This window comes from Gavialis gangeticus, unplaced genomic scaffold (genome assembly GCF_001723915.1).
Source record: "Gavialis gangeticus isolate Ggan-Ray unplaced genomic scaffold, GavGan_comp1, whole genome shotgun sequence".
In the NCBI taxonomy this organism is placed as follows: domain Eukaryota; kingdom Metazoa; phylum Chordata; order Crocodylia; family Gavialidae; genus Gavialis; species Gavialis gangeticus.
The window spans coordinates 134,541,703-134,553,668 of record NW_017729025.1 but is presented as its reverse complement, the minus strand read 5'-3'; the positions used below and the strand labels follow the sequence as shown (position 1 = coordinate 134,553,668).

At 40.1% G+C, this 11,966-nt stretch overlaps 1 protein-coding gene across 1 annotated transcript in view; it reads right to left on the bottom strand.

Annotated features, from left to right (window-relative positions):
• Nucleotides 1-11,966, bottom strand: part of SBF2 (SET binding factor 2) — a 584,661-nt gene that overhangs the window by 151,070 nt on the left and 421,625 nt on the right. The window contains exon 17 of the mRNA XM_019519970.1: nucleotides 6,310-6,378. Coding sequence (XP_019375515.1) covers nucleotides 6,310-6,378 — 69 coding nt within the window. The remainder of the gene's footprint in view (nucleotides 1-6,309; nucleotides 6,379-11,966) is intronic.

Below are 11,966 nucleotides of genomic sequence, written 5' to 3'. Positions count from 1 at the left end.
CAAAATCAAGTCGGACCCTCAGATACCACTGCATCTACTCGGAAGGGAACACTTGTGATGCCCCCTGGCCAGCTGAAAATTTGCCTTCCTACAAGAAGAACACTCCAGTAGAGAAACAGAATATCCAATAGATTCCAATAGAGAAAAAGCCACCTAAATACCCCATGGTAACCTGGTACAATACAAAAAAGAAACCCTTCTGTTACCACATACCCCTGGTGGTCACGTACCACCCTTACTGGAACTGATTAGAAGAATCATCAAACAACTATGGCCTATACTTAACAAAGATCAGACCTTGTGAGAAATATTCCCAGCCCCTCTGCCCCTGGCTTTCAGACAACCCCTTAACCTTGCCCATTTCATCATCAGGAAGCAAAGCCTTCACTGTTCAACAGACATCAAATGAGACACAGCCTTGCCTTAGCAATAGATGCTTAACCTGTCAGCACATCTTTACTGCGACTACAATCAACACCCCTGCAAAAGAGACCCATCAGAATCCATGGCTCCTGGCACATGCCTTTCCCAAAATGTGATATATCTGATGCAATGTACCAAATGCCCTCACAGTAACTATGTGCTGTAAACACCAAGTATGTGCCAGAATGAACTTTCACAGAAAAAATATAAAGGACTAACACACGCAGGTACCAGTAGGAGCACATTTTTTACAGAACGACCACTCCCTTTCTGGACATCAATATCCTCATGTTCAAGGGAAATCTACCAAACACCTTTAAAATGCAAACAAAAATTCTTAAGCTGGCAAGGCACTAAGAATCAAGGAATGAATATTGATATTGATTTTGACACAGTAATCTACCTGATTCCTGATTTTTTTTTCCTGGACACAACAGGAATTAATGACCTCCCCTCCCTTTTGATAGGTATTGATCTACCACTGATCACCTTCTTCCTTTTGCCAATTGTTTGTCTGCTATCCCTGGGAAATCTCTTCCACTCCAGTTTCACAGCTTTACTTTCAGCTCTTATTATTGTTGTTTGCTTCCCTTCTCAGCCCTGATGAAGACGGTCTTGCATTTGAAAACTTGTCTAACTATTCCAACCATGCAGTTGGTCCAATAAAAGATATTGCCCTCCAAAAATCTTTGCTGCTCACATTGCTCCAACATCTGATTTGCAATTTGCATGATACACTTTATTGAGAGGCAGCACTCCTGGATAAGTTGTAGCCTAATTAAACAACTTCCCTTGCATCTTATCCTTATTCTTGAGTTGTCAAGAAAATATTTGTCTATCAACAAACATATAACAGGGAATACTACTTTATATACATGATTTAATACACACATACACACGCATTCTAATATAAGGCTGTATACATATCTATATATAGCTAGAGTCCAAGTACAGGCCATCTGCAGGCAAAACTCTGGAAAACATATTACCATTTTCATGTATAAATACATTTTCTTTATTTATTTTATTTAAATTTTAAACAAAATTCCGACAGTATTACTAATAGTAAACTAAAACCTTTTTGGATCAGAAGCCAAAAAAAATGTTTGCTTACATGACATTACAATACACGTTAAAAAATACTGCTGTCACTGATGAGTCACACTGTTGGTAACTTAAAGTCCAGTATTTTTAAATTTAAAAAACAGTGTCAATTTTTTTTGTAGAAAAAAAATCACAATTTTTCTGCCCACAAGTATGCACCCAGGACTGACTTGTTGTCTATGAATTCAAGCTGCCAGCTATGAGTTAGTATGTTTTTGTAACCATATCCTGTCAAATCAAGTTTCACAACAGCCTAGTCCCTGGACATTAACTACTAGTATTTTGGAATTTCAGTGGACATCTTAAGAGATACTGTAAATTGAAATGATTTCTCTTATTTTAAATATGTCTCATAACTCCCTAGACAAAACTTTTCATAATCAGACATCCAAAAATGGAAAAGATCTATTATATCATTGTGTTTAGCTTGTGGTGGGGCAACTTTGATTTCTCACACACTTTTAAAATGCTTCTTCCAGGTACTGCTGAATGTCTCAACAGATGGAAATTTTACAACTTCCATTGGAAGAGAATTCAAATCTAACAAACTTCAGCATTAAGAATGTTTCTACTGTCATTCAACTAAAATATTCCTTTCCTTGGCTTCACCTACTACCCCACTTCTGTTCAAATACTCTTTTTCCTATTCATTATTTAGAAACTTAAAATGCTTGCAGCTGCAAAGTACATATAGGCCAAGGAACTTTGATACCCAATTACTCCTGTATGTTGTTTTATTTATTTGAAAACACAGGAAATGAAATTAATTAATTTTAACAAAAGTGTAGAAAATGGAAAGTTTCACTCTTCTGCAATTTTAGGACAGACTGGTGCAGCAATGGTAAATTATAGATATGAAACGTCATCTTTCGATTCTTATTACAGTACAAGGCTAAAGAGCTGTTCAGTTATTTTGGCTATGAACATTATAAATCATTCCTAGACATATCATAACTGAGTCACTGGTAATTCTATTAGAAATGAGTAAACTAGTACAGAAAATATGGCATACCAGGAGACAGCAGGCTGCTGGTTGAGGCAGCAGCAGCTACCTGTGCTGGATGGCTCCCCTCCCACTATGTGGCAGGTGCTCCTGGGCCACACAAGGTCCCTGGGCCCCTCCAGACCCCAAACCCCTAGCTCCCTCAGCCCTATAGGGCATGCCTTGCTCCCCGAAGCACAGGTGCAGGAAACAGAAGCTGGAAGAGGAAGGAGTAGCCCAGAGTTTCAGGCGGCAGCAGCAGCTGAATTCATGCAGGTACCCCTGGACCAACAGTGTAGGGGCCACAGGTTAATGATGCATTAGACAGCCCTGCTATAAATAATATATATGTATAATATCAAGATACTAAAGACTATATGCAGCAGCTCACTTGCCCTAAGCCAGGTCAACTACTGCTTCAGGCACAAGCTACATTGCTCAGCCAGTACATACTGTGCTTGTGAGAAGGCTAACATAGAAACCCAGTGCTTCTACTTGCTAGGGCTAGTTAGAAGTGGCAGCCCTTTTGGCAGCCACTGAAGTACAGTGTCTGCACATTTCTATTCCTCTCTGTTTTTATTCCAGTGAAGAAAAATCAGGTTCCCCACTTAAGACATATGGACAATTTTAGAGAGCTGTTCTTTGAGGAAAGGGTGTGTATAGTATGTGAGTAAATGTGATATAATGAAAAGCACTAGCAGAAATTCATACTTGGAAAATATAAAAACAGACATAGGACCAGATTGCAACCTGCCTCTAAGGTAACTCAACCCAGACATCAAAATGCATAAAATGTGGGTGCCATGGTGCAGGATTAGGCACCTAGGCTTTCTATACAGTGAAGAGATCTAAATGGCTCCTAAAGGCGATCCAGAACATCTATTCACTATGCAGGGAGGTGCCTAGTATAGGAAAAGTAGGGTATGTTGGAAACGCCTTCTTTGGCATCAGACTTGGGGATGAAAGGAAGACATCTCTCATGTTGGAATAGAGATCAGTATGAACCAGCATACCTAACTAACAGCATCATGGAGTGCAGTACATGCCCAAGAAGTCTAACTGCTGGGTTCTAGGCTCTCCTCACCCTGAAAAAATTCAAACCCACATCTCTTACATCCCAGGGGAGGGTCCAAATCACCAGGCAATGGGTAAGGCTAGAACTTCTCTGCAAAGCCTGAGATAGTAGAATATTAGCAATGGCCTAACCCAAGTCAGCTCGGTAAGAATAAGGAAAGCTAAAAAAAGGAAAGCATCATTTAGCTAAAATAAATGGAAACACATAGCTCTCCCTTCAGAAGCTCATCTCAGATTGAGAACTATTTGGCCCAGTCCAATCCAGTATGAATTTTGAATAAGTGTTCTTAAAGTTTGACTCATATTCCAGTTGCAAATGGAATCCTTGCTAAATCTTTCCAAAAGCTCCTCTGTTGGTTTGGCATACTAACCAATGTAATTTGTTTTTAAGATTAACACTTAATTTTATAGCAAAACCAAAACAAAACAGAATTTCTTCCCCCCACCCCCCAAAAAACCCCCCTGCTTCTGTGTTTTTGCCAAAAATTGTGTCTTATGGGACATACCACAGGGACCGTCACTTAACCTGAGGATTAGATCTGGGAAAAACAAAATTCTTTTTCTATTATGCAGAAACATCTGTTTTTTTCAAGAGGCAATCAGGTTCCTTTGTTTCTCAACTCAGGTCTGAGACATGGAAAATTATCATCCTTTTAGCATCCATGGTCTCAGAACATTTGCTCTGGATACTTTTAGGCTCATGCAATAAATAAGGGGTCTTCTGTCATATCCAAGACTCAAGTCTTCAGCAGACTGTTTGAAAGACAGGAAAGGCTTTGAGATCTTTTCAGCACCCTTACTTAATGAACTGAATGCTAAATTTTCTATACTGTAATTCTACATTTTCCTCCTCTTTATTAAGAAGTTAAAAGCTTATTATGGCTTAAATGAGCATTCATGATTCTGTAGGCTGATATCAGGAAGCTGGACTAGATGACCCCTGCAGGTCCCTTCCTGCCCTACTTCTCTATGATTCATTGCTGTCAGTTTTTTCTGTCCTTGGTTCTACATCTAGGGCCAATATATAAGATGAGTAGATCAAAATTCATCTACTAAGGAAACTAAAGCTTCCTGTAAGTACTGCAATTCATAGCAAAATTTAGGCCATTGGAGGTATTTTTATAAGAGAGTAAAATTATCCAGCAACTGATATGAAAGAAAATAGCAAACAGAAACAAAAACAACTTGGAAGTTCTACAATTTACTCTACTTAACTAAGTCAGATCAGCTTTATAGAAATTCCTTCAAAGCCTGAACACTTCCACAGGAGCAGGAACAGATCCAGCACGAATTTAGTAATTCTTTCAACTAAGTAATCTGCACTACAGATTGGTCATTCAATGTAAGAAATGTTTGACCGACACGTTAACAGAAAAATCTCATGGGTATCCATATATTATCAGGTTCTTCACAGAATGCTGTCTCCAGTATATTTGTGTGGTAATATTGGTTAGTCTAGTGGCATCAACAGATAGCATAAACCTGAGGCTTATATAGTTCAGGGTCCCAGAAGACAGAGAATAAAAATAACTCATTAGCCAAAGAAAAAGACAAATAGTTTCATGCCAAAAGTGAAAAAACAAACAAATGAAAAACCCTAGTGTCATGGTTACATAACTGAATGTACATGACCAAAGGGCCTCCTGGAAAATGATCTGCCAAAAGCAGTCCTGGAATCACTGCATATAGCATCATGTACATGAACCTGGAGGAGGGCAAAATTAGTATATTTTTTTGTTTAATTAAAGACCAAAAGTGTTTCAAAGTATGAACTGCAAGAGGCAAGAAAAATCTATTGAATGGGTTATGTTTTACCTGTATCATATACTACTGACTGGAGTAGATAGGAAATTTCAGAAAAGCTTCTATATATCTGAGTGTGACAAAGTTGCTCTTGACTTCAGCATATGTTTCTGGTTGTTATGTCTGGGAATTTTCTGTACTGACTTTTCCCTATGTCCAAAAACAAATTCCAGTATGAAATATCTGGAAACTTTTCAATTATAATACTTGGTTTCAATTAAAAACCACACATGGATTCATCAGCTTGATACTGCAAGAAACCAGGCTTGTGGGCACAGATCGCAGCTGGATTTGACACAGTTCATGATCCAGTTTGTACAGTGGGCACCACTGAAATCTTGATATTTATTGTATTATTGTAGTGATCATCATGGTAACACCTTGTATTCCTGTGCTTAGAACGAAGAGTACAACTGATGGGGAAAGCATTCTGATCATTAAAACCAAGAAAAAAAGTACAAAAATATGAAATGGAAACCCCATGTGTACAATTAACATACACCATTTACAATATTCCTTTTGTTTCACAATGGAATAGGCTTCAACGTTTTAACTTGTATTTTGGGCCATGATGTAATGTACAATTAGTCTGACCTAAAAAATATTGAGATGAACAATTTTGGTACTGAATCAAAAACAATTATTCCAGCAACTGTAATAATAGTTCAGTGCTAATTTACTTGTGCATCAGAGGAAGAATGAGTGGTGCTCAGTAGTGGGCTAATGTTGTAATGTCTATTATGTAGCATAGCCCTGATGCAAACCCATTGAATTCAAGTGAAGACTCCCATTGACATCATTGGATTTTAGACATTTCCTATCCTTTTTTAGCTCTTCTCTTAGTGCTTCTTTCCTTTTAGGGATTAAAAAAAATGTAAACAGATATTAGGAAATAAGTGCCTTTAATACCAGTAAAATCTTACCCTGTAGAACGCAGTTGTCAGAGTCAGTAATGCTGCAGCAATGCTGTATTCTTCTGAAGTTGAACAATCCTTCAAGAAAGGCATATACATAAAGTTAGTCACCATGACACACTCATGGTCTATCTACATTTTTAGTGTTATGTAACAGATATACTTTAGTGTTCCCAGTGGTGCTGCTGAGACTATCTTCTTCCTTTTTAACTACCTCCTAAATGAGACCATATAAGCATTATCACGTAATTTAGGCTTTTTTTAATATATGTGTTTTCTACATTCTTGTTGCTGGAGTGGAATCCTAACCTCCTGTCGCCTGGGAGAGGCAATGCTGATGCATGGATCAGCATGCCTGCCCACCCCACCTCCCCTGCAGCCTCAGCTCCTCTCTTCCCACTAGCCTCTGCTCTGCTTGTCCCTCTCAGTCTCTGCTCCTGCACCCTCACTTCTCTCCAACCTCTGCTCCATGCTGGCCGGATCCATCCCTATTCTAGCTAGAGGCACTGAGCACAGCCCCACTCCATTCTCCATAGCAGCTGCTACTATGGGGCCAGACTGGGGCTATGCTTTGTGCCCTAGATTGCAGCGTGCAAAGACCCTGCTGATATGGAACAAGGGTAAAAGTGGGGTAAGAGGCTGCAGGGGGGAGAACAGAGACTATGTGTGTGTGTTGGGGGGTTATGGGGGGTGGGGGGAGAGGCTGCAGGAGGGAACAGAGATGGCAAGTGGGGGACAGGGACAGGCAGCAGCTGCATGTATGCCCCTAACCCATGGTAGGGGCTGGAGCCCAAGCCACAGCAGCCAACTGCCTCCCCCTCCCCCCCTGCCCTGTACTCAATTCTAAGACGAGGTGCTTCTCCCCATGTTAAATGGAGGGACCATGTCTTAGAATCGAATAAATACAGTAAGTTAGCATTCATTTAACATGCTGAAACTAATTTGTACAAACATAATTCCACTACCTGAGTAACTCCCTGATCTGCACCACTGCAACAACTCAGAATAAAGCTCTTCAGTGGCATCCAGTGAGCTATTATAGAGTCAAAATCACACATAGTGAAGTTACTGAAGTTTATGATCCAGCAAAACACTACAGAAAAGTAATGAAGATGCTGGAATTCTTCAAGAAGGGTTTCTGCATGTATGAAGGTATTATCCTAATCTCAAGAAACTGGAACATACAGAAGCCACCTTAAAAGTGCAAGTTCTCAATCACAATAGAATTAAATCAGAATAGAATTAAAAGTAACCTTGAAGGACACTTTTCAGGAGAAGTTTACAAATACTTCAGATACTGACAAATATATTTCATGGCATAAACATAAATAATTGTAATCTGGTGGGAAAGAAACTCAAAGATTTTTTTGTAATGGACTCTGAGTTTATTTCTTACATTTCTACAAAGCTACAGCAAAAAGACAATATAAATGGGTTGCATATTAATGACACTGTGCATGTGGCTATGGAACATCAGTTAACATGCAAGAACAAGCTCCTAAAGCATGACTGAACAACTGCAAGAAGCAAGAACATGGAAGGACTTATAAAAGAAGAGTTAAATCTAGTATTTCCAACAAAGTCAATGAGGAACAAATTGTGCGAGTAAAGTGGCTCAATGTCCAACTCTTTTTGACTTTTAGTGGAATAGTCCTGTAGAATATGATTATGATAAAATTTCTGTTGAATGAATTACAAAAGGCAGGTAATTATATCACAGCCTTTTACACTTGAAATAGCCATACAATACAATCAATTAATAGTATACATGCAATATAAAAACTGATATAGTTTTCATTTTTTACCATCTTTATGCTTCTAAACTGAAAATGTTGGCAGACCTATTTTGTATATAACTGAAGTTACCATTACTTTGTGAAAAAACATAAAGGGACCTTATCTAGCTTTTATATTAGTCAATCTGAATTTGCCATTGACTTCAAGGGTACAGAAGAATTCTCTCTCATAAGATGACATGATGAAATTGATTTTAACCAATAAGAAGTGGTCACCTTCATGATCTCACCAAGACCTTTGGCACATGGTTAATTTAAAAAGAGGTTAACACCATAATGCCCCATACGTCACTCGCACTTCCAAAATGTAAACAAAGCAAAAGATAACATGCCAAAGTAAATCAACCAGTGATTGTATTCAGGATAAAAGTGATCCTGTTATAAAAATTATTTAAGGTAAACCAAGGTTGATATGCATTTTAAAATGAAAAGGTAAAGTACATGAAATTTCAAAACTATTTTTTTAAACTATCAACAGAATTCAGTTAAAAAGTGAGGCAGGCCATAACACTCTTTTGAATGTAATTTATTTCTGCAAATGATTTTTAAAGAAAGCTGAAACTTTTTTTCCCTTTTGCTTACTTTTGCCAACATTTTAGAAGCACAATTATGCAGCTGTTTCTAAATACCAAACGTAGACTTGATGACGAGTGACAGAAAATGTCCAGGAGCACTACCTTTCTCTTGTTTCATTTTAATGCTTGCCATTGGTATTCTAAAATCTAACCCATTCAAATAGCTTTGAGTTATCTATCCAGAATTTCTGATACATTTCTTGAATTCAAATTATTTTGATGATTCCTCTGTCAAAAATTTATTTGTACCTTCACTTGACACATGCTCTCCATTACACTTCTCTCTCACACCTAACTTTTTGCACTTTAATCTGTACTAAATGCAGAACTTCAACTTTTCACTGGTAGGGAGATCTTTGATCACATTGGTCTCATCTTCATAATTTCCTTTTCAGGACTATTCCTATGAACTCTTATACCAGTTTCTATAATACCAGACATACAAATGTTACTTCCCTCAGAGGAACAATCATATTAAAGAATCACAAAAGCCTGTAGCAGAACACTTCAACATCCCTGGACACTCCAATACTGATCTCAGGATTGCTGTTCTCAGGCAAACACATTTTAAAGACTAGTTTGAAAGGGAAACTGCAGAACATGAAATCACCCACAAGCACACCTGTGTTAAGTATGGTTTAAACAGGGACTATGGATTGTTACCTCATACTTAGATTAACTTTTCTGACCCACTTTGCTCTTACAGGTTTACTGCTTGTTTTTCTCTTCCAGCACTACCTCCCCTCCCTCTTAAACTACCTCTCTCCTCCCTTGTATTCTAATTACTCTCTTATATCCTGCTTTCCGAATATCCTTTCACAGCATCTGAAGAAGTGACTTTAGGTTCACAAAAGCTTGTGCTCTCTCTCTAAATATATCTTAGTTAGTCTATAAAGATGCATCTATCTACCCTGCCCTCTGAGTGACTTCAGACTAACACAGCTAACTACCTCTCAAAGAATCACCAAAGCATTGCTAGGCCTAATTTAACAGCTCTTTCTCAGATAAGTCACAATTTACTATTAAATCCTGTAAGTGATTACAGACTACAGCCTGGGTCTCAAGTTGGCAAACCAAAAGGCTGACCTTAAGGCTGTTTTTCCTCTTATAACTGCTTGGGAAGACTGCGTAAATCTGTAGAGCAGGGGTTTTCAACCTTTTTTAAGGAGTGTACCCCTTCTGGGGCAGGGGACTTGCACACGGCGGCGCAGGCTGGTGGGTGGCAGCTCCCCCTTTCCCCTCCATGTCCAACTGGCTGGGCGGTGCCTGTGCAGCCCACAGAGTAGAGCCGCTGCCCTCACCCCCCCACCCCCACTGGTTCTACTCCTGGGAGGCAGCAATGCGGGGTGGTGGGTGGTGGCACTCCATCCCCACACATACCCCCTAGCCCCTTCCCAAGTAGCCCAAAGGGTACGTGTACACCCAGTTGCCAACCCCTGCTATAGAGCTTTCAACAACAAACATGTCAGTGCTCTTTTCCCTGTTCAAATAGTTTACCCCACATGAGTAACACACCAAGGGAACACAGAGTCAGGAAAAATATTTGGCAAACTATTTAGAGCCAAGTTTCTAAAAGGCAGTGTATAAACAAATACTTAGAAATGGGATTTTATTTCTCTAGATTTGGGGCCTGTGTGAACATGAACTGTATGTGGAAATACAGGTGTACAAATGCCATGATTTTTACTCACATACATCACATTGATTGAGGTGGTATTCCTTATAGAAAATGAGAAAGATAGTTAGTAGAGCTGTGTGAAATTTCAATGGCCATTTTGTTTCGATGCTGTTTCAACTCATTTTTAGGTTGAAACAGCAAAATCGAAACAAAACAAAGGCCGTAGAAATAGCTCGAAACAAAACGAGGCTAGTCAAAACATTTCAAAAGTTGAAACATTTCGATCGTAGCGCTGGGGATGGGAAGTCAGTCCAGCTGGGCTGACTTCCCATTCTCTACACAAGATCTGGGGGGTGGAGGGGAGGCAGCTCAAGTGGGCTGCCTCGCCATCCCCCACGCTAGATAGCAGGGGGCAGGCTACTTCCCTGCCCTCTGCATGGTCTAGCATGTAGGCATGGCGAGGTAACCCAGCTTGGCTGTTTCCCTGTCCCCCGCACAATCTAGTGCACAGGGATCGCAAGGCAGCCCAACTGGGCTGTCTCCCAGCTCCAGAGCGATCTGGGGAGCCCCCTGCTCCCTCCCAGCCCTACGGCCTATGCAGCTCGCACACGCACACACCTGCCAGCAGCTGCCAAGGCCCACATGCAGAGCACGTGATCTCCCAACAGTCAATCAGCTTCTGGTGGTGCCCCCAGCCCCAAGCAAAAGCAGAAGCAGAAGCAAAGCAAAAACTTGGACATTTGATTGCATTTTAAAAACCTGCTTGGACAGAGGACAAGGGGCCAAAAAAGATGATGTGTCTGGGAAAGCATGGACATATGGTAACCTGAGTTAAGTATGGTCTCAACAGAGACTCTGGATACTTATCCCATTAGCCAGAATATGCTAATCCCATTAGCCAGTTTTTTTATATACCTAAGGTCCCTCAGTAGGTTAACTGCTTTGTTTTTCCCTTTAGATCTCTTCAACCCATCTTCAGCTTTCTCTGCAGTGCCATCTCCCCTATCTTTTCTTCTTTTCCCTGTCCTTTGTATTTAAATTACTTTATTGCTTTCTATTTAGTACTCCTGCTCTCTGCAAGTCCATTCGCAAAAGCTGATGAAGCAAGCTGTTGCCTATAAAAGCTTATGCCTTTCTGAACATGTTACTCATTAAGATGCCACCCTGCCCTGCCTTCTGCTTTATAAAAAATGAGAAGATATGATCATGTATATGCTCCAATAGGTACTTAAAAATATTATATAGTTTATAAAACAATACATCAGTGTCAGACTTCTAGGCTAGGGACAGAAGTTACACATAAACTAGTTTAAGTGATCGGAAACTGGTTTAAACCTGTAACAGAACAGAAGTTCAGTGCCCATAAACCAGTTTCAAAATGGATGAAACTGGTTTAAGATAAACCAGACTGAATGTAGCATCAGTCTTAATTAATTTGGGTAAAACTGGTTTATGAGACTTCTGTCCCAGACCCCTTCCTGGTTCAAGTTAAATTACAGTCCCCCAGCATACTTTGCAGCCCTGGTCTGAGCTGTGCTGTCTGTGCCAGAGAGCAGGGCTGGCCCTGCTCTTCTGCTCCCTAGTGGGAGCAATGAGAGCTGGCTGACAAGAGGGTATGGGGGAGCAAGCTTGGCTGGAGATGCAGCTCAACCTGCGGGGGGGGGGGGGGGGGGGGGG